This window comes from Paroedura picta, chromosome 2, assembly GCF_049243985.1.
Source record: "Paroedura picta isolate Pp20150507F chromosome 2, Ppicta_v3.0, whole genome shotgun sequence".
Classification (NCBI taxonomy): domain Eukaryota; kingdom Metazoa; phylum Chordata; class Lepidosauria; order Squamata; family Gekkonidae; genus Paroedura; species Paroedura picta.
The window spans coordinates 56,331,181-56,354,180 of NC_135370.1; the positions used below are offsets into that span (position 1 = coordinate 56,331,181).

General features: G+C 42.8%; 1 protein-coding gene across 4 annotated transcripts in view; it reads right to left on the bottom strand.

The window, feature by feature from the left end:
- THSD7B (thrombospondin type 1 domain containing 7B) overlaps positions 1–23,000 on the bottom strand; it is a 702,862-nt gene that overhangs the window by 42,291 nt on the left and 637,571 nt on the right. For all 4 annotated transcript variants that reach the window (XM_077320192.1, XM_077320193.1, XM_077320190.1 and 1 more), the window contains 2 exons: positions 5,143–5,276; positions 3,191–3,344 (listed from right to left, as the gene is read on the bottom strand). In XM_077320192.1, coding sequence (XP_077176307.1) covers positions 3,191–3,344; positions 5,143–5,276 — 288 coding nt within the window. The remainder of the gene's footprint in view (positions 1–3,190; positions 3,345–5,142; positions 5,277–23,000) is intronic.

Sequence of the window (23,000 nt, forward strand, 5' to 3'; positions counted from 1 at the left end):
TCATGGCAGACTCAATATGGCGTGGTTTGCCAGTGCCTTCCCCAGTCATTACCGTTTACCCCCCAGCAAGCAAGCTGGGTACTCATTTTACCGACCTCGGAAGGATGGAAGGCTGAGTCAACCTTGAGCCAGCTGCTGGGATTGAACTCCCAGCCTCATGGGCAGAGCTTTCAGACTGCATGTCTGCTACCTTACCACTCTGCGCCACAAGAGGCTCTTCAATATGGACATAGTGACCCACATATTTTACACGTGGCTGACTTAAAAACCTATCCAGAATCTTTAATTGGTCTAAAATGTAGCATTCAGACTATTGCCAGGGATTGGATTATCACTCCTGTATTGAAATCTGCACCAGCTGCCTATTTTGTTTCTATCTTTAAGGACCTAAGCAATTTATGACCAAAAAACCCAGAGGACTGTCTACTTCTATACTATTTAGTCCACCAGTTAACGTGTTCGCAAGCCTGACTATGTACCCCCACCTGCAGAGGTGAGTTTTCTGGTGACCAAAGACAAAGTTTTGTTAATGGTGGCAAGTCACCTTTAGTGTGACCTCTCCCTTGAGGGTTACCTGGCACCTTATTGTCCTAGATGCCAAGCTGAAACATTAAACTTTTTCCAGGCATTTAACTGGAGGTTTCTAATGCTATTTTTTTCTGGTCTCATACTAGCCTCAGGCCCATTTTATGCTTTGTGAGTCTACAGCTTGTTCTAATATTGATAATTTTTATGTCTGTTCTTTTTACTGTTTTTTTATACTTTGTGGTAAGGATCTATGGAGGTGGTTTATATATTTTTCTAAATAAATACTAGCATGCTAATCTCATGATCATCACTAATCTCATGCTAATCTCATGATCATCACTAATCTCATAATAACGACTAATATGATCTGGTCTAAGGGTCAGCTACACATAACGATCATGTACTCTGACATCAAAGCTCGCTTCTGTCTCTCAGTCAGTTTTTGTGCCCATATCTCTGCCCAAGTGCTAGAAAAAGATAGAGAACAAAATATAGAAATATACTTTTTACCCCTGCCAGTGATACAGATTATAATCTCTGAAAGCCATAAAGGAAAGTACAGAATGACTGAGGATTACTGGAAAGTGTTTTCCTGTAAGTATCATTCATCATCATCATCATCATCATCATCATCATCATCATCATCATCATCATCAGTAGTAGTACAATTTTCTCCCACTACAATTTAAACTGACTCATATAATCAGTGTATAAGAAAATATATGAGATTACTGATTTTTATTGTGTTGTCTGGGAAATGTAGGAACATGTTACAATAGACCAGTAATCCACGTAGCACTACTACACCATTTACCCCACTAGCACTATCAATGGGGGTTCAGCCACAAAGGGTTCTTTCCCAGTATTTGAGATCCTTTACTTAGGGCCCAGACCTGGGGGTTTTTCTGTGCAAGGCAGGTACACCTTGCCTCCTCCCATAAAAAAATATGAATGTGAAACTGCCTTATAATGAGTCAGACCATCGGTCTATCACACTTAGTATTTTCTCCTTTGACTGGTGGGGGCTCTCCTTAACCTTGGGCTGAACTTGGAACCTTCAGGATCCATAGCACATGTTGTATGTTGTATTATTGAACTAATTTCATCAGATTCCAATTTATTATCTAAGATTAAAGGATCCAGGCAGTGCAGCAAAAAAAAAACCTTCCTGTAGCTAAGCCTGTCTCTTGCTCCCACCATCCATCAACACTTCAGTTGTCTACATCTTTTTATGAGAACATAAACTTAATTGATATTCATATAAACCAATAAAGGTGCTGCTGATCCACAAGCAGCAGTAGCATTTCTTCTTTCATTCTGTTCATCACTCGATGAATTTACATAATTAAACAAACTGTTTTCAAACCCTGTTGAATTAACCACTGTAAATGCTAACGGCTGATGCAAATAAGGAGGCCACTCAGATCTAGTACTGGGGTTATCAACTGTTGTAAGCAACAAAGTCTACAGCTGATACAATAAATCTCAGATAATTATTCCAGGGACTTGTTACACAACTTGCATATTAACTCAGTTTAAGACTGTGTTGATGAATTCAACTGAAGCCAATTAATTACATTTCCAAGTCAGATGAACACAGAGTTAACACGTTACAGGTACTGCCGTGTTAAATGCCCAGTGTTGAAGTAACAGGAGATCATAGTCTTTCAGTTGCATATGCACAAGAAGCAATCAAGTGATGGAGTTAAACATGGCTTCAGTATATGGCATGAATCCTTGGACTGGGTGACCCCACCCTCTCACCCTGTCTGATGAAGTACATGTGGGATACCAGATATTGGGATTCAACATAGGTACACTCTCCCACAAACTGGGAGTGCAGTAAATAACAGCCCCATGAGCTAGACAAGTCCTGGAATGGCTATAACCTTAAATCCATTAAAGAGATCCCCCAAACGTAGGGGAGACTGGGGTATAGGCACTATCTTTCCCTCAAAATGGATTCAGTTCAATGTCCAAGCTGCCCCACAAAAGTTGTGATGAGAATACACAGACTTAATAAACAATAATAACAGACTCTCCACTACAATATTCCACAATTAACTAAGGGAGAGAGGCTGGAGAAGCCAAGACCAACTGACCAGACTCAATGGCTGACTGGACCAGAGTGACAACTTCACCTTTCCAGGTCTTCCCAAGGCGCACCACTCTACTCTAGCCAGCCAGAAGGGAATGTGATAGACCAACTAGGAGCCGAAATCACAGAAGACAGAATGGGGATCCAGCAAACTGCCACACTGGTTGGGAGGAAAAGATACATCCTCTACTCTGTTCCAGGCCCCACAGATGCAAATGGTGCCCCCAGTGAGCCTGAGAACAGAACTTCTAAACCCATGAAGTTAATTATGCTTAGCAAGGCATAACTTAGCAAGTTATGCTTAGCAAGGCATAACTCTGCTTAGGATTGTACTCAGAATGCTACTTGTTTCAACCATGTGCTTAAATCTCTCAATAAAATATATGAGAATCCATCCTGACCATCAGTTCCTTTGGATGTCATCTGGGTTTGAAATGCTTGGTTTCGATCTGGATATGTGCTCTGAGAATTTCCCTGGATTCTTTGCTGATCAAGTCCTTTTTAAAAACACTGCTGATTTTAAAATAACAGCAAGAGTTAGGAAGCATCACAGAATTAGCTTACCTGTGAGCACTGGCTCCAGTGACCCCACTCTGAAACCACACATTCACTGGGGCAATAGAGGGTACACTTTTGAATGTCAAGAGGCATTTCAGATTGGTTACAAAACTTATTGGCCACAGTCTCTCCTTCGCCATCTTCAGTGGTGTTTACGCATCTACAGGAGAAGAAATGTGTAAGACGTTGAACATTCCATGCTGAACAAATCACAAGCAACCAATTATGAGTACAATTTGTGACAATTTTTGTTGCCAGCATGATTTACTTAGTAATTCTGTTGCCATGGCATACAACTGGATAGAACTGTCAAAGACTCAGACCCCAATCTTACTTCAGCATGCAGTGTGCCCTCTTCCATTGCAGGGTGGTATTCCACTGTAGACTATGTTCCTACAGTGCTAGGAGTTTATCTTTATGCCAGACCAGATTAATATGCTGTGCAGAGGAAGACCACCTTTGCAGATGACAAAGATGGGTACAAACAGAAGGATCCATGTCAAAAATTTCCTCATCGATGATGGTCTCCAAATATTTGTGAACCAAAAGCAGGCTGCATCAAAGCAAAACAACGATGAAGAAACTAATTGGTGCAGTGGGAAATAGAATCTTCAATAATTACTATTAAATATAATAATTATTAAATCATTAAATATTCTATTTCCCTATAGAACAATGTGCTTCTTCATCATCCTCCAAATATTTGTCTCATCTTGTGTGCCACAAGATTCCTATTAACTGAATGATCCCCAATGATGAACAGAAACATGGGATGAATGAAGGCATTAAACTGAACACTGATGCATAATGATTACTATGAGTAGAAATACTGGGCTGGATCCCGTGTTTCCACAAATGCAGCAGGTTAACAGAAGTGATTTTAAATTTAATCTTAGAGTTTTAAAACCTATTTATCAATGTTGTATATTTTCAGCTTTGTAGACTACCTAGGGAAGAGCAGGGTATAAATGTAAAATTAAATAAATAAAACTATATAAATAACCAAATTGTAGAGAAGTCACAGGCCAGCTGGTAGAAGGTCCCTTCAAGGCTCAGCCACCATATGGTTTTCAAGGCAAGAAATGAACACAGGTAGTTTTTCATTGCCTACCTTGGTGATCAGGGCTGATCCTGCTTGGCTGCTAAGAACTGCTGAGATCAGGCTAGCCTAGACCATTCTGATCAAGGCCCCTACAGAATCTAATCCTTGTAGTAATGCAAGATTGGCAGTGCAGAAAAGATGAAATGCAAAATGCAGCAGCTCGGGCCCTCACTGGCACGTCCTGGAGGGCCCATATCCAGCCAGTGCTGAGGCAGGTTCTTTGGTTGTCATTTATAGCCCAGATCAGGTTCAAGGTTTTGGTGTTAACCTTTAAGGCTATACACGGCCTGGGTCCCACATACCTGAGAGACTCCCTGCCTCATTATGCCCCCCCACAGGTCATTGCACTCTGTGGGTACAAATTTACTGGAAGTCCCCAGCCCTTGAGAAGTGAGCCTGGCTTCAACCAGGGCTAGGGCCTTCTCGGTCCTGGCCCTGATATGGTCGGATTAGCTCCTGGGAGAGCTGCAGGCCCTAACAGAGCTTTCACAGTTCCTCAGGGCCTATAAAACGGAGCTCTTCTGCCAGGTCTTTGGTTGAGGTTGAGGCCAGGAAGATCTTGGGACCCGTCCCCCCAGGCCAACCTTGGCCTAGTTCACCCCATATGTCCCCGAGGTACCACCATCTTGGGTCTGGCTGGAGGATGAAGGAAGAGGTTTTTATTGCCTCTGCTGGGTTATTTACTGGGTTATACTGGGTTTTAGCAATGGGTTTGATTGGGAATTTTATTATGTTTTGTGACCCGCCATGAGCTGTCTGGGCGTGGCGGGATATAAATCCAAGAATAAACAAAAAACAAAGAACCAGCTTTCTTAAAACGCCTATGTCAAACCCTTCAACTTTTATTTCCACGCACCTGATTTTCCTAGCCTGTAGGCCTTCTCCGCAATGGAGGGAGTTTTGCTCACTGTTGATTTCACAGGAAGACCAGGGTTCTGCTTCCCAGGAATACTGATTGCAGTCGCTGTAACATGGGATTGCCTCATACACCTTCAAGGGGGGAAAACCATGCAAAATTATACATATCATCTGCCAAAGAAAGTATCTCCAAAGCAATTATTATCAAGGCCACAGTTTAAAAAATCCTCATTCTTTCTCATATACAAACTACAGAGAAACATTTTGGATTGTGTTCTTTATAAGCAAACATGCAGTGGTGCTGAAATCCATCAAGTTTGTTATGATCTAGTAAAATTGTGCAAATATACCAAAACAACAACAACAACAACAAACCACCTAAAATGAACATTCCCAAACATTTGTATGGTACTTTTTGGAAAAGTGAAAGACAACAACCACCATTCCTTAAAGTAGCATGAACAAGAATTCCATTGTAATGTAATTGTTCTGATGTCTCACACAAAATTTACCTGATACCTTCTCCTACAGTTACACAACAGGTTGCATTTTTTAACGGTATCTATTGACAAAAAAATCCTTTCCTTTTTAGATTTCCTGTTATCTTAATATTTAACTTACCATTACAAAATGGAACATTGCACACAAACAGACCTCAATTTGTTTCTGTGCTTAAGACTCGCAGGGAGTTTAGATTGGTTTTTCTGTCTTTCTTACCCAAGGACCACTTATTTATAAAAAAGTCTCTATGGGCAAACAACAGCGGTGACACATGAACTCTGATTTCTATACATAGCAAAAAGTAACCAAGAGGAATAGACAGATCATCACTGGCTTGCCTCCATACCTTATTTAAAAACTGCAATGGTAAATGGTGACTGAATAATGTTTTCCAGAAAAGATATAAAAATGTGGCATACCCTGTGCATTTATTTCGCTTCCAGTTCTTTGAATATGGACAATAAATTCAGGCTGTCTGTCTAGTTATAGGCAAAGGGCAGACAGAATCTTCATTGCTAGTCCAAGTAAAGCATAATGTATTGAAATCAGGGAGAAAATAAGCCAACGATGCTAGCATGGTTCAGAATGCTGACAGGTTTCATTCTGGAAGGCATTTAATATGGTGGGGGTTAGGGGAGGATGGTTTGCCTCATTCTTTGACTGAGAAACCTGTGGCTCCTGATGTTTTCACATTATATACTGTGATCTGCACGTTGGGAGTTCTCTACGGGAAAGCACTATGGTGTCATCTTCTGTTCGTTTTAGTATTCAGTTTGCTGACAGCATTGGCACCCCACCCGTGCTTTTTTGTCATTGTCCCATTTTGTTGGCTTCTTTTGCAACTCTTTTAGCAATCCCCATTTTCATGGTGAGGTGCTTTGGAAGGGTGCCAGCCTCCAGGAGGGACCTGGGGATACCCTGTGATTACAACTCCTCTCCAGACTATAGAGATCTGGTCCCCTGGAGAAAAATGGATGCTTTGAAGGGTGGACTCCATATCCTTATGTTTCACTGAGGCCCCCACCCCCACCCTAAATCCCACCAACTCCCAACTTTACCCCTGAAGTCTCTGGGTATTTCCCAACCCAAAGCTGACAACCCTACACTGAATCTTGCTAGTGTCCCCCCCCCCCATTCTTCCCAAACCCTGCCTTCCCCAGGCTCTAACCCCAACCTCCAGGAATGTTCCCTGCCAGAACTGACAACCTTATTTAAGGCATTTACATTTTATATCAATATCCACACCACTGCTGTGTAAGGAGATGTGTCAGTTCAACAACCAGCACATCTCTTTGCACAGCAATGGTGTAGAACTTGTATAAGCATAGTAGTCATGGAGTTTGGTACTTTTGTTAAGAAGGAGGAGGGACTCTATGAAGGATAGGAAAAAGTGCTGGGTTTCCAGCTACACCATTCTATGAAAATCCTCCCACCAGCTCAATCCACCATCATTGTATAGGTTGTTTTTAGCACACGTAGCTGTAGGACAAACCACATATTCAATTTCCTTAAGCATGTTGACACAAAATGGCATCATCTAGGTAGCAATGAAAGAAACCCTCTTTGTTCTCATCCTCTTGTTAGTGGTTTTGTTGACACATCTCATTTGATAGTCAACTGCACGTTTTGCTTTTCCACCCAGTATATCCCAGATAATGAGTATGTTTTAAATACAGGGGCCACCTGCCCCCTCTGTTCAGCTGGCTTCCCACAAACTTCACTCATGATTCTCTGGTGGCTAAATGAGGGAACTGCAAAGAGAGGCATACAGAAGCACTTGTTTATATTTTTTCCAGTTGGTGCTTGCTTTGTGGCCAGAGCAAGGCAATACAGATGGGTTTAAGGTCCTGCACATTCAAATCCGCTCTTCCACTTTTACGGCACAGTTCGACAAAGCAAAGGTAGGAAGAAATGCACTCTTGCCAGCCAGATTCTGCTCTAGGGAATTGTAGTCCAGCTGGAGAAATTATTTTCTGGCATGTATCATTCCCTGGAGAGTATAAACAAAAGGAGGGGGATCTATCTATCATGTATGTGTCAGGGGGGAGCTGCAATTTGTGTGTTTCCCAAATGCAGCTTTTCTGCTAAAATGAAAAGTAGCTGCATGGGGGCTTCAGGGTGGGCAGGAATGGTGAGAAGTTACCATTCTTTCTAAGGGCAAATTACGGACCCATAATCTGAAGATGGTCCTCAATGAGCCACCCCGTGCCACGCTGTGCCACCCCATGCCCACATTGCCACTGACGACTCCCGCGACCCGGTTGAGCTGCCCTGCGCCGCACAGCCTTGCCCCATCCCCACCCCGCCAACTCCCAGGCCCTGCTCCCGCACCGAACCATGGCCGTGCCTGACCAGCTGGCCCCGCTGACTCCGAAGCCCCGCTAGCGCCCGCTGCATTAAGACTGCATCAGGCTTATTTACTAGTCTAATATATAATACAACTGATTCCAAACCATGTATTTTTACAGCATATAGAGAAATGGAATTAATAGTTTGCAAGTTTGAGTATCTGCTGCTTCAAGTCACATCCTACTAGTTAGTTACAAGCAGGGTATAGAAATCATTTGGCAAACAGTTCAGACGCATCCAACTGCTTAGACACAGCTGTTCCACAGACACTGCCTTTTCAACTATCTGCTGCCTTTTCCTCCTTCAATGTTTATAAGGTGCACAGTTTATTTTTTAAAACTGCGATTTTTTTAGTTGAGACTTACTACTTACACAGAGTTGGGACTCTGTGTGTCTCTGAAATGTACCTATGATCAATTCTTCCAATCAGTTTTCAGTTTAATGCTGCTGACTGTGCAGTGACAAAAAAGCAGGGACAACAATCTATATTGCTCGTCTGATTAAGAGAGGATGAACTGTAAGTGATTCTGTTCTTTACAAGTTCAATCCTTTAATGACCTGACCATAATACTGGGATTTATGTGCCTCTGTTCCATCAGTCAAAAAGATCTAGTTTGTAAACTGGGTAAAAACAGATCTCAGTGCACTTTCACTCTATGTTATCTTGGCCAAACTAGAGCCAGGAACACACGTTCACTGAGATACCCTGTAATTCTACCCTAATGTTCACTACAAAGTTAGAAGCAGCTTCCTTTGATGTTTTTTATTCCACCTCCTTTAGCACTACCCACTTCTGTTAAGTGCTCCAGATTCAATGTTGTCAGGAATCAGCATCATTATACATTTGTGAACCTCCTGGGGTTTGGTTGACTTTTCTATCATCTTTATAAAACCTGATTTGTTTCAGAGTTTTGGGGAAGATCACAGGGAAGCCTATATGGATACTAGCTGGATACAGTGGCCACAGGATTGGAAAAGGTCAGTTTACATACCAATGCCCAATAAGGGAATGCCAAAGAATGTTCAAACTACCGCACCGTTGCACTCATTTCTCATGCTAGCAAAGTTATGCTCAAAATCCTACAAGCTAGGCTCCAGAAATATGTGGACTGAGAACTTCCAGAAGTGCAGGCAGAATTTTGAAGAGGCAGAGGACATAGAGATCAAATTGCCAAAATACGCTGGATCATGGAAAAAGCTAGGGAGTTCCAGAAGAACATCTACTTCTGCTTCATTGACTATGCTAAAGCCTTTGATTGTGTGGAGCACAACAAATTGTGGCAAGTTCTTAAAGAGATGGGAATACCAGAGCATCTTATCTGTCTCTTGAGAAACCTATATGCAGGTCAAGAAGCAACAGTGAGAACCGAGCATGGAATCACTGATTGGTTCAGAATTGAGAAAGGAGTTCGGTAAGGCTGTATACTGTCGCCTTGACTATTTAACTTGTATGCGGAGCACATCATGAGAAAGGCAGGGTTAGATGAGTCACAAATTGGGATCAAGATTGCATGGAGAAATATCAACAACCTCAGATATGCAGATGTTACCATTATAATGGCAGAAAGAGGAACTAAAGAGCCTCTTGATGCGGGTGGAGGAAGAGAGTGCAAAAGTTGGTTTTAAACTCAACATCAAAAAAACGAAGATTAAACTCAAATACTTTGGCCACCTCATGAGAAGGAAGGACTCCCTGGAGAAGAGCCTAATGCTGGGAGCAATTGAGGATAAAAGAAGACGGGGACAAAAGAGAATGAGGTGACTGGATGGAGTCACTGGAGCAGTCGGTGCAAACTTAAATGGACTCCAGGGAATGGTAGAGAACAGGAAGGCCTGGAGAATCATTGTCCATGGGGTCATGATGGGTCAGACACGACTTCGCACCTAACAACAACAACAAGGCCAACATTTATTTTCTCAGGCTCAGCACTCAACCTGCAATAAGTAGATAATAATTGAATCATAGAATCATAGAGTTGGAAGGGGCCATACAGGCCATCTAGTCAGGATCAGCCCTAAGCATCCTAAAGCAATAATAATGACATATCCTATTCAATTGTTATAAGAATTACTGAGAGAGTTGAACAGCATTGAAATACCTGCACCCTTCTTCAATGAGGTAGCCTAGCTACCCTCAACATCCAAGTAAAACTAATGTGTCCATTATCAGCTAAGCAAGACCCATGAGCAGTTCATCTTCCAAGCTGCTCTTTTTCTCCTGACAACATGCCAAACAATGAAGCAACAGCTGACAAAGAGATGATGTGCCTATTAAAGCAGACACCACATAAATTCTCCTCAAGCACTATGACTGGATGTAACACCACATCCGTTCAAGGCAAACGTATATACAAAGCTCTCATGGTCATGACAATGTATAAATCTGTTACTGATGGCAAATGGGAAAGTCTGACTTAGGGTAAAGACAATGAAACACTTGTCATAAGGAAGTATTTTGAGCACACATTTGCTGCCCTGTGCCTGACAGAGTAAAAGAATGGGCTGTAGGGCTATGCCAGCAGAAGAACAAATGTATGGCACCAGTGATATGACATGCCACATACAGGGAAGAATAGTAAGATAACTAGGGTCACCTTCTTGTTTTTCCTCTGACTCAAGGAATCCTTGGAGTCTCATCTGTTTGCTACTCTCCTGGCAAACAATTCTGGTTAATGTTGTTTGCCCATCAAAATAATCATCTAGAATTTAAGCCTGTGTGACGACCAGGGTGTGTAGTTTATAACTCAGATAGCCAGCATGACATAGTGGTTAGAGTGTGAGACTACGATCTGGTAATCTGAGGCTTGAATTCCTACTCTGCCATGGAAGCTTGCTGGGTGATCTTGGGCAAGTCATTCTCCTTCAGCCTGACCTATCTCACTGGGTGGATGCTGTTGTAGAGAACAATACTGTAAGCCACTTTGTATCCCCACTTGAGAGAAAAGTGGGATATAAATATCTAAATAAATAAATAAATGGTTGGATGAGTTAGCAGGCCATGCTCTAGCACAGGGGTAGTCAACCTGTGGACCTCCAGATGTCCATGGACTACAATTCCCATGAGCCCTGCCAGCAAACGCTACTGCTCTAGCAAACGCTACTGCTCTAGCAGACTACCCCTGCTCTAGCACACTTCCCCAAGTATGTAACCCAGAATCAGGAGATTCATTGTAATCCACCAATACTCCATTTTATTTACAACACAACATCTCTGACAAGAGCATGCACCTAGTGTTGGATCCTAAAGGAATTGTGTTGGTATAACATACACCCAGATGTCTTACAGAGACTTCTTAGCTGAGCTCACCAAGGTGAGCTGATAGGTAAGGTTGAAGACTCCTAAACTAGTTCTGGTAAATGTCATGCCAAAGCCTCCCCATCATAGCTGCTATGGTATCTATGGACTCTTCCAACAGATGTGTCCTGTGGCTATGCTTTATTTGGTATTCCGCTTAGGAAGGAGATCTGTAAATGGTTACAATAGACACAGAGCAGTAATGGTAATTACCTATTTTTTTATATCTTGCCATGAGAAATCGTGAATGTATTATGTCTTACTCTAAAGCATGATCTTTGCCTTTGTTTTCTCTAGCAGTGGATCCTTTTGCACTTTCCCCCCTTATATTGTGCTTTTATATGCTGTTAAATGCTTGTTGTTGTTAATTACCTAGTGTAGTCTGGATTTTCTCTTACACTCAACTTTGGCAAGGGTTGGAAGTCTTTTAAAATGGTTTGCTGTCAAAGCCTATTGAAATTCCAGAATGCACTGAAGAATTCTTAGACACACTCAGTGGCTTTTCAGTTGATACCCCGCCTACATCATACCTAAAATAGGAAGTTGACCTTAGCAGCAGACACAGCCTTTCCCTTGCTAAAGGAATGAAGTAGCCCCTTTGTATTCCAAGGAACTGCTCAAAATGGAGGGAGAGGGATGATAACTTGATCATAGGTGATTCATTGAAAAGACACAGATTCATCTGAAGGATGATTCTGCACTAATTTTGATGGTGAAAAAAATCTCCACTAACATTGCATTTGCTATGTGCTATCTAGCAAAGCTTATTTATTATATTTGTAGCCTGCTTTTGAACCAGAATCCCCAAAGAGACTTAGAACATTTAAAAAAAAACCAAAAAATTACAGTCCCCCTCCTTCTCTGGAAATCAAAGTGGACCATCATCAACCAATAGCAAATTATTTAACAGGCATTTTGGAGATAAAATGCTTTCACCTACTCTGATTTGTTGCTTGGATGAGTTTCAGTTGGTTGTACTTGAGGATGAGATTTGTATCTCTAAGTGTCTCCATTCCTGTACTTATTGTCTGGTTGATTCAGGTGGGTAGTTCTTATCTGCTACAGAGCTTTGATTAATCTGCATAATTAATAATCTCTCAGGGCAGGATATTTACCATCTGCCCTCAATATGGCCGCAATTACATCCTTGCTGTAAAACAATCACTAAATCTTGTGAACACAAAGGTGTCCTTACTCCAAGACCAGTATGCTATTTGTTATATTTGATATGTGCCCAACTTAGATGTGTTTATGGACTACAGCAGGGGTAGTCAAACTGCGGCCCGCCAGATGTCCATGGACTACAATTCCCAGGAGCCCCCTGCCAGCGAATGCTGGCAGGGGCTCCTGGGAATTGTAGTCCATGGATATCTGGAGGGCCACAGTTTGACTACCCCTGGACTACAGCCTCTTCAGATGAGCATTGTTCCTCCAAAGCAGACAAATCAAATCATGCAAATAGATAACAACCAAGATCCAAATATAGGCATGTGCATATTCTATGGAACTTCTCATCCTTCTCTCAAAATTTGTTCTTTCTCATGATGCCACCAGAATCCAAAAACTGCTCTTTAAACATCCTGAAATTAAAAAAAAATTAGCTTACAGGTTAGGCAGTCCTGAAACTGCAATTCTCACTCAAAGGTGGGCAGTACCTTTCCAACAGTTTTCATGCTTAAAAAAACGGCAGTCTAAAGTCACTTATGGAAATATACCAATTAGAGACCCACAAGGACTTGTAGGGGGCATCTTGCTTCCCCCAAGTACTTTTGCTCTGTTCCCAAATCTTCAACTATATTTATTATTTACATGCTGCTTTTCTTCACAAAGGGATCTAAAGGCAGTTTACAACATTCTTCTCTCCTCCATTTTAGCTTCACGACCATATGGTGAGGTAGATTAAGCTGAAAATGAGCAATTGGCCCAAGATCACCCAGTGAGCTTCCATGACAGAATCATGGGTCTCCCAGATTTGTCTGAAAGGCTTGCTACACCTCATTGTGGTATGCCACCAGTTCTGGGTGAGTCATGAAGGTTGCATGGTATCAAGTTGCCTAATGGTGGCTGCCAGGTTGGCCCCAATAAATCCTCTTCTCAAAGGCCATAATAGTCCTGGAAGGAGTCTAGTCTCCCCCACCCCTTCCTTTTCCTGAGTTATACTGATTATACTGCATGGAGCTGTATATTATTGATTCAAGCCATCAGTCCTTTCAGGCTACTGTTCATCTATTCTGTCAAGTGGCTTGAGAAAGAAGCCTCTCCTAGCCTGTAACATCTGTGATCCTTTAAAATGGAGGAACAAGGGACTGACCTTGGAACCACCTGCATTTAAAGCAAGTGCATTTGAAGCAAGTGCTCTGCCACTGTGCTGTGGCCCTCTCCCTGCAGCTTAGAGGATCTCAGCAAATATGAAGTAAGAATTTCAGGGACATCGCCCATTATTTCTGTCTACAGAATCATAACCAAAAGGTATACCACCATTTCTCTAGTAACACAAGTCATTACAGCTTTAATGGCAGACTTATCCGCTGCAGCAGCACTCATAATTACTGCACAAGATACTCTGAGATATTCACTAGAAGCAAGTTATCAGGCATACAGAAGCAATTGTGTGGAAATTCAATAAGGGACAGGTTTGTAAACTGGGCCAGATTCCAGAGTTGCCACTCAGTCTTACCCTCTTGGGGCATATTTGCATTGTGGCTTCCTGCGCTCACAGTTCAATCCTTTAGTACTCGATCAGAAAAGTGGGGAGTGGGGAAAACAGGCACCAGTGGGCGGTAGGAGCAGGATGTCCATTAGATCACCTCTTTCAACCCAGTCATTGCAGACGTATCTCCAGACTCCTAGACTCATAAAAACAATTCATTTCCAAACCCAGACAATATGGTGTGTGTGTGTGTTTTTTTTTTTACAGTACATCATTAATATTAAGACAAAATAGACACTCATCCCTTGGACTGGAAGTGCATTTACATTAGTCCACTGGCTGCCTGGAAACATATTTTTACACAACCGCAACTCCATTCCTTTTTATTGCTTCCTCTGTCATCATGGTGAGAAGAGGAGAGCCACGAGAATCTGTACTGCCTATACAGACACCTTTGCTCCCCACCCCACCCCCTCTGTCTAGAATGAAAGGACTAACCATGTTTTCATAAGATGTCCCAAATAATGCCCACTTTTCCTTTTTAAGTACCTCCAAAGTAAAGCAGCTTCTGTGACCAAACTTTAGCCTCATCATAGCTCAGCATCCCCTTGCTTCTTCACTCAGATTAATCACATCCATTTATTGCTGTTAATGACAACTGCTAGCCTGGTGTCTGAGTCAGCAAATAGGCACACTACGTCGCTGACAACTTGGCTTCCATGCATTGCTTGGCCTAACAGCTCAGCTTCCATTTCTATCGCTATTCATCGAGGTGTAACTCGACGTACGCCTTTGCAAGTCGATTTTAGGGACTGCCAGAAAAAATGCTCCTTATTATTGGCGGGAATGCCATGCATGCTGTAGGACTCCTGGCAGGTGAAGCACTTCTCAATGAATTCTGTGTGCAGAGATCCACTGCTCCAATTCCAAATGTTTGCCTTTATTCTCAGCCATATCTCTAGCACACAACTTGAACTGTCACCTTTACTAGTGAATCTCAGTGATTTACTCCTATAGGAGACATAGACTGATTATGCACAACAGCAGCTGTGCTGGGTTGCTGCCAGTTCCTTGCAGTGGGGTAGCATGCCCTGCCACTTTCTGAGAACATACTTACCACGGGCCATCCGGGGCCCTGAATTGGGCCAGGGCTGGGAGGTGGCCAGGATGGCGGAGCTGTCGTGCACAATTAGGGACTGGCCCTGCTGCCCCATCGCCACCAGCCTGGCCTTTCTGCCCCGTGCATAAGCAGTCCCAGGGAAAAAACGTGCAGTCTACCCCTGGAGATTGCTAGGAATGAGAATCGTGCCTGAATCCATTAACTTAGTTCCCCAGGTTCTGTTGCTTGAGCTTTCTGGAAGTAATACAGCTTTAGGAAGTGGCTCTTATAATTTCCAATGGCTATGAAGGATTTCTGTTTGTGGCTCTAGTCTTTGAAGTCCTGGGAGATGTTCTAGCAAGGTCTTTTTTTTTTTGTCAAGGAAAGGCATCCACTTCTGAATATTCAACAGCAGCCAGTTTTATCTTTATTATACACTAATCCATCAGAATATGTCAAAAGAATTTCAACATACTACTTGCTAAGTGCAAGAGACTTGTGACTACTTCACACTAGCATGTTGTGTAAACACTGAAGCTTTCAGTGGGAGACTTCAAAGGATGACAGCTGGATCTTAGTACAAACTGCAACACCTGACGGGAGGAGTTGGGATGGTTTCCTTGTCTGCCTGTTTCCATCATCCCATTTTCCCCTTTCTTTCCTTTAACTCAATATCATTTTCTTGTAGCCACTCATTCCTCACTTCTGTCTTCCTTCATCAGCCTTGCATTCCATCTCTGTTGCTCACTTCTGATTTTGTTTGAATGAGCTTCATGGTTTCCTGCCACTCTTCATTTCCTCTTTAACTCCTGTTGGAAATCAAAGTTGTCTTCTTTGCTATTCAACCATACAACCTGGGGGCCCTCCTCATTTTGATTTAGATTCCTATGCCATGGCCAAGGCCTGTTGGCAATGTTGAATTCAACTCCTGTTAGATTCCACAATCCTCACATTCCTTCCACACACTATTCTAATGCAGCTCTGCAAGCCTTACTGAACTCTCACCCAGACTGCTGAAGTGCCTCACTAACCTGCCTTTATGGGGCTTCTCTCCAGCTGCAGGTAATCTTTTTTAGTCTTTGCACCTCGGGGAACTCCCTACCCAAGGGGGTTTGTCTGTCTCCCTCTTTCAGGGACTTCTGCCAGCAGGTGAAGATTTTTTAAGAAAGTGTGGGCAATATTTATTTTATGTATTTATCTTTGAATTTATCTCTGCCATTCCCAAAGCCAGTCTGGCTTGTGGTGGTTTACAATAAAATAATAAAAAGAGTGCAGTAGAATGTGATAAAACAATACAATACAAGCCTATAAAGAGAACAACAATAACCTTGATGGTGAGAAAAAACAAATTAAAGAAAAAACCACCCCTCCCCCAATCAAACCCCAATATCCACCATCATCCATAGGCAAAGAATATGTGCCCAGTTGCCAAACGCAGTGCCTCTACAGGCCTCTTTAGGACCCTTATAGGGAAGGACCCAATCTTCCTGGCCTGACCTTAATCAAATGCCTGGTGGAAGAGTTCTGGTTTCCAAGCCCTGCAGAACACTGACAGCTCCATCAGGGCACTCAGCTCTTCCCACAAGAATTAAGGTATCCAACAATAAAGTAGTAACATAGATTATTATTATTATTATTATTATTATTATTATTATTATTATTATTATTATTATTATTATTATTATTATATTTCTAGCCCGCCACTCCCCTGAGGCTTGCAGCGGGTAACAACATGTAAAACCCCCATAAAACCCCTAGTATATAAAACACCTAAAACAATCCCCAACCCACCCGACCCTCCCGACCCTCCCTGATGGCGGCAGAAATATCTGAAAAACCAGGGGTCACTGCTGATGTAGATGTAAAAGGGGGGCCCGATCTAAAAAGGGAGGGCATCGGCCTCAACCATAGGCCTGGCGGAGGAGCTCCATTTGGCAGGCCCTGTGGAAGGATGGCAAATCCCGCAGGGCCGCAGCTACTCCAGGAGATCATTCTACCAAGCGGGGGCCAGGACCGAAAAAGCCCTGGCCCTGGCTGAGGCCAGACGCACCTCCCAGGAGCCAGGAACCACCAATAAATTAGTCCCCGCCGAGCGTAATGCTCGGCAGGGAGCATAAGGCATCAGATACATACTGAGTTCTAGTATGAACAGAATCCCTAGATTACTTCTCAAGAAAATTTCTAGACAATGATTCCAGGTTATATATCGGTAACTATGCTGCACTTAGAACTAGGAGTTCCCGAGCTATAGCACGATATAACAAAATGAATAAATGTTACTCTGGGCTTATTAGAACTGTTTTTGAATTTATTAGTGGGATACTGCTCAAGGTCATGGGGTTGAATGAGTGCTTTCATTTAAGTATACCTCCAGTAATGGTTATTGGCCCTCCTCCATGGTTATGGTATTGTTTGCTTATGTATTTTTATTGAATTATTTTTCATTTTCCATGCTATCAGTTCTTGAAGTGTTTCGTTATTTTTATGTGTGCCACCTTGGAGACCCAGATTGGGTGAAAATGTGATATAAAAATGTTTTAAAATAAACAATAGAGAGATCCTAACAACAAATACAGTAAACCAGAACATTTAATTTCTCTTTTCAGAACGGTGAAATACAAAGAAAAACCTTAATATGGGCGCATCCTCACCCCACTCGTTTTGTTTAGCTTGTATCCTATTAAGAAACCAGCCACCCTTGCAGGTTTTCATGTCTTCTTCCATTAGAAGTATTCAAATGTTCAGTGTGTTTTAATATTTCAGGCTTCAATCACAGAACACTTTTAAATAAGCCAACTATTAGCAGAGACCTAGCCAGGTTCAGCTAAAATTTAGGCCTACTTATTTAGGGAAAATCTTCTCCTATGGCCTCTCATAACATTATGCAAGGTATCTTGGGATGTAACACAGCTCCTAGATCTACCTGTAAGCAAATAAAGGTGTTCACAAGTGTGTGGCCACCTAGATCTGTCATAATGCATTCTCCAAACAGGTTTAAGTGTAAGATTACTTAATGCTTAAAGACGACATTCTAAGAACTGTAATCAACACACTGGAAACAAATGGACCTATCCATATTGATCTGTTCTATTCATGTTCTTTGTTTTTCAGTAATCATTAACAGTTGGTGCTAGACACCACATTATTATAAGCCTGCTACAGAATGAGATCAAAATCACTTTCAAAAGTGACTAAAACCGGTTTTCAAGTCTTAGTAATAGAAAATCCATAGCACATGGGAGGTCAACACACAAATATATTTACAGTGCTCATAAGTTCATTTTGAGAGCTATAACAATGACTTGTAGCGTATCACTGATGGCTCAGTAAACTAGTTTATGCATGATACACTGAGCTGTCACCCTTGCTATCCAGTCATCACAATTTTGGACATGCTCTGTATTAATACACAGACACTGAAATTATTGAATTCTGGGCCCCATAACCTGTTGGATAAGCTGTTGGTAGGAATCCCAGATAGAGGAGGCAGGGAGCTCTTGCACTGATTTCTGATAGAAGTGAAGGACTCTGCACTGTCTTTTACCTCAAATTTCAGAGGGGGACTATGAGAAAGTTCTTGCCAGGAGAGCAGGACATTAATTTCTGCATCTCTATCCATCATAGAATCACAGAATCATAGTTGAAAGGGGCCATACAGGCCATCTAGTCCAATCCCCTGTTCAACGCAGGATCAGCCCAAAGCATCCAAGAAAAGTGTGTATCCAACCTTTGCTTGAAGACTGCCAGTGGCTATAATAGAGTAGCTAGAATAGAGTACTCTATATCTTAACTATTCTATCTAGAAATGTAGTTCCTATAATAAGGAGTCCATTTTAGTTTGAAAGGATAAAGGAGTCTGTTTGATATTTTCTTGCCTGCACACACACAGGACCACATGGCTGTGCTCCAAGCCATTGTGCACTCAGTTAATTACTGGGAAAGATAGCCCAATATTTCCAACAGGTTATGGGCCATAGCATCCAACACTTTCAGTATTAGTTTACTACCTGCAATCTGGATAAGATAAAGTACTTTGGTTGGGGAAAGTAGAGCATTCAGACCTTGGGGTATAGATTACAGATAGGAGCTCCAGTTCCCATGATTTTGACAATGGAGACTTGACACTGTTACTTACAGAGAAGTATGTTGTGAGTACAGGGAACATGTTCTTGAACCTCAGAGGGACAGATAAGCATGCTTTACAGAAACAACTTAGCTTCATAACTTAAAAGAGCTCTGATGGCTTCCTTCTAGGAAAAATCATGTTCAGAACAGAGAGTGCTGTTAATTAATTATTATCAATTGGGGGAGATCAGTCATAGTTACAGTTTGCAGAAGTCATCACTTCTATACTCCAAGATTGCATCCAGGATTCAAACTGGAACTTGAAAAAGATGTGTATATATACCTAGTTGTAAGAGCTGTTTTTGTACCCCACATTTTACTACCAGAAGGCATCTCAAAGCAATCACCCACCCTTCCTCTCCCCACAACAGATACCCAGTGAGGGAAGTGGGGGCTGAGACAGCTCTGAGAGAACTGTGACTGATTCAAGGTTACCCAGCTGACTTCACGTGGAAGAGTGGGAAATTAAGCCCGTTTCTCCAGATTAGAGTCTGCTGCTCTGAACGATTACACCAAACTGGTTCTCAAAAACAAACAATCTAGTTTTCTATTGACTATCGGGCGGCGACTATCAAGAAAGACGCTACTCCTGCTGGCAGTAAAAATGGCCGCAGCCTTTATTATTATCTCCCCTCAATGGAGGGTTGGCACCCCATGACCGGGTAAGGGAACCTGAATGCCCCCAGCCATCTGGCTGCTCAACTTTCGTGCCTCTGTGGCACTCGGGGCCCCCGCTACACTCCCAGCCAGGAGGGCAGTTCACGCCACGCCACAGGGTTAACAGCAGGGAAGCAGCTATTAAGGGGCCAAAGGGCGTCCGCCTCCATTGGCCCCCCCAGCTGCCTGGCCACAGGTGCCTTGCCTCCCAGCTGGGTAGGCTGCACCTTTTGAGCGGCCGGCCTCAGTAAGGAGGCCCCCTTCAGTAGGGAGTCCCGTACGCAGATGGGACTCCCTCCCAACAGGTTCCTTACCGGTCAAAAACCGCAGCTGCGACAAATTAAACAAATATAACAGATAAATAACCTAAACTAGGGCGGGTGGGAGGGTTGCTGTCTGGAAGGCTGCGGCGCGGAGAGGCCAGGAAGCCAGGTGCTCGGCCTTATATAGGCCTGTACCCGGCCCCCTCCACGTGATCAGGGCCATGAGGCCCAGCAGGAGCCGCCGTCCTCCTTTGCGCCGCCGTGGCGTCAAAGGGCAGCCGCGGTAAGTCGCGTCTTTTCATTCTCACTTGCAGACTATGTTAATATTCACGCAAACACATGTGCAAAAATTTGTGCCATATGTGGTGGCACTCAGATGAGCTCCTGACATTTTGCCTTGGGGGGGGGGACCTTTTCTATAGTGTACGGGCTCATAATATTGAGATCACTAGAAAAGTTTTTGCCACATGGTATTAATAAACTGTGCCTAAAGGAGAACTTCAGCTTTGCTTCTCCATTTATTCTTAGTTGTTTTGCTCAAAAATTCTGCTCTAGGAACTTTTTTGCTCTCATTGACTGGAGCCACTGGTATTCAGAACTTCTGAAAATAGAACAATGACTCAATATAGTGGTGACTTTCAAGAAGTCTTGTCATTTGAAGAAAATATTGACTCCATTTTTCCTTAAACAATATCTCCGTTTTCAAGCCAGTAAATCTTGATATTCCTCACAAGAAAAGTCAATATGTTCCTATGTTAGAAGTAACTGATGACAGAATTAAATGGTTAGCACAGGAACTCTGAGGAAAGCTTTTATACCAGTTCTATCAAAACGGGGATAAATTAATACTTGGCCATTCCTTCAAAGATGAATGTGGCCGTGTGACTTAAAGTACCAAGAGGAAAGAAATGGAGCGACTGTAAAATACAGCTTGTGCAAAATAATCAAGTTCTTTAGAAGAACTAGCTGACATCCTATGATTTACTGAGGCATGGGTGGCAAAAAAAAGTATGAACTTAGATATTAAACACTGCTGCTGAGATACTCCAGCTGTGGTTTTCACTTGATATGATTTGTTCTATCCGCTTTACTCTTTTCCCAAAGTGTCCAGAGTTCACGATCAGAGAGCTGTTAACATGAATCCGTTCTGTAATGGCTTACTCTTTTTGTTACACTGGCAGTCCATGAAGAGCTCTGGTGGTTTCTTTAAAAAAACAAGCTGAGTTCATGATCAGACAGCCATTAATGTGAATCAGTTCTGCAATGGCTTACTTTTTCTGTTACATTGGCAGTTCATGAAGAGCTCTGGTGATTTTTTTTTTTTATGAACTTTGGCCAACATAGCTCTCATGTTCACCCTCACACAGCTAGGGCTACAGAAAATTAATAGAGACCGCCGTACTGATATTCTCTGAGTTCAGTGGATGCTGGCTCCCCTTTAGCAAAGAGGGGGCAGAGAGCAGAAGAAATAAATCCCAAACCCCCAACACAAGATCATTGCTTTGTACCTAGCCAGACAGTAGCATTGCAGTGTTAATAGTTATTCAGCCCTTGAGAATAGTATTTTGCCTGTCCTATCTTTTAAAAAAAGCTAGACAGGAAATATAAAGTGGTAACTTTCACTGCTAATTAACACCCACTTTGTATTGCAAGTGATATTTATTTTCAATTTAGCCTTCACTAATCAATTTCTTGGCTTAATTAATCAAAGCACCTGTTCAAGAGTAATTCCTCACACAGGAAAGTTCCTTAAGGTTAACACATATATGCATGCTCTTCCTTGACACTCAAACAACTGCAGAGTCACTTGTGAGAAGTGCTACTGATTTCAACTCGATTTTTAATTGAGCCTTTAATAGTAACTTATGGGGGATCCATACTATGCCGATTATTGCACTATTGTATTGACTTACCTGTTGATTTTCCCACACCAGAGAAGAAAATCTAGGAAGTCTTTATGGCCCATTATGCACGGGGGGGGGGGGGGATAGCGCGCATTCGTGGTGGAATGGTGGTGACTAAAATCACGGATAACGCACGGAGCCGGCTGCAACCGGACGCAGATTCGGTGCATGCCGCCGAAAAAGCCACATTAGCGAAATGCCACATTTTTATCCTGCTCCTCCTCTCAGGAGTTTAGGCAGCATACAATGGTCTTCCCTCCTCCATTTAATTCTCACAACACTCCTGTCATGTTGGTTATGCTGACAGGTCACAGAGCAAGCTTCCATGGCAGAATAGGGATTTAAATCTGCCCCTCCCAGAACCTAGTCTATAATTTAAACACGACACTCAGGAGGGTTAAATTCTGCTGAAAATAACACTGTCACTGAAGCACTTTCATACCCCTTTTCGCCCTCCTCGAGTACCTCGTAAGGCTGGCGCTGCCTGCGTAGCCCTCATGCCACCCACGTAGCACTCAGTGTGAGAGGTGCTGGAGAGGCAAGAAGGGGTTCTGGAAGTGCCTGGCTTATGAGGTGCTGGGGAGGAAGAGGGAGGGAAGGGGTGCGGGGCAACTGTGGACTGGCATCGACTGTTGGAGCAGTGGGATGGGTGGGGGAAGAGGGGAGAAGAAGGGATGGGGGCCAGAAAACTGAAGAGGAAGGGAAGGATGCACTTGGTTCAGAACAACTACAGAGAGACTTATGCTGCTTGAAATGACAGGGGGGAATCCGCCTCCTTCGCTGGGCAGGGAATGGACAGGAGAGGGGGAGGAGTGGGACAAAGCTGGCAGGCTACAGCACATTTCATCTTCCATACCTTCCCTCCGGTGTTTGCAGGCTGGTTATTTGCCAGGGAATCACACATTTTAGGGTGATGAATCCACTTTGTGTGATTCCCAAAGTCATGGGTTAAAATGGAGAATATTGTGAGCCGGCTGCTTGCCAGCTTCTGGAGGTGGGCAACATCATGTGGA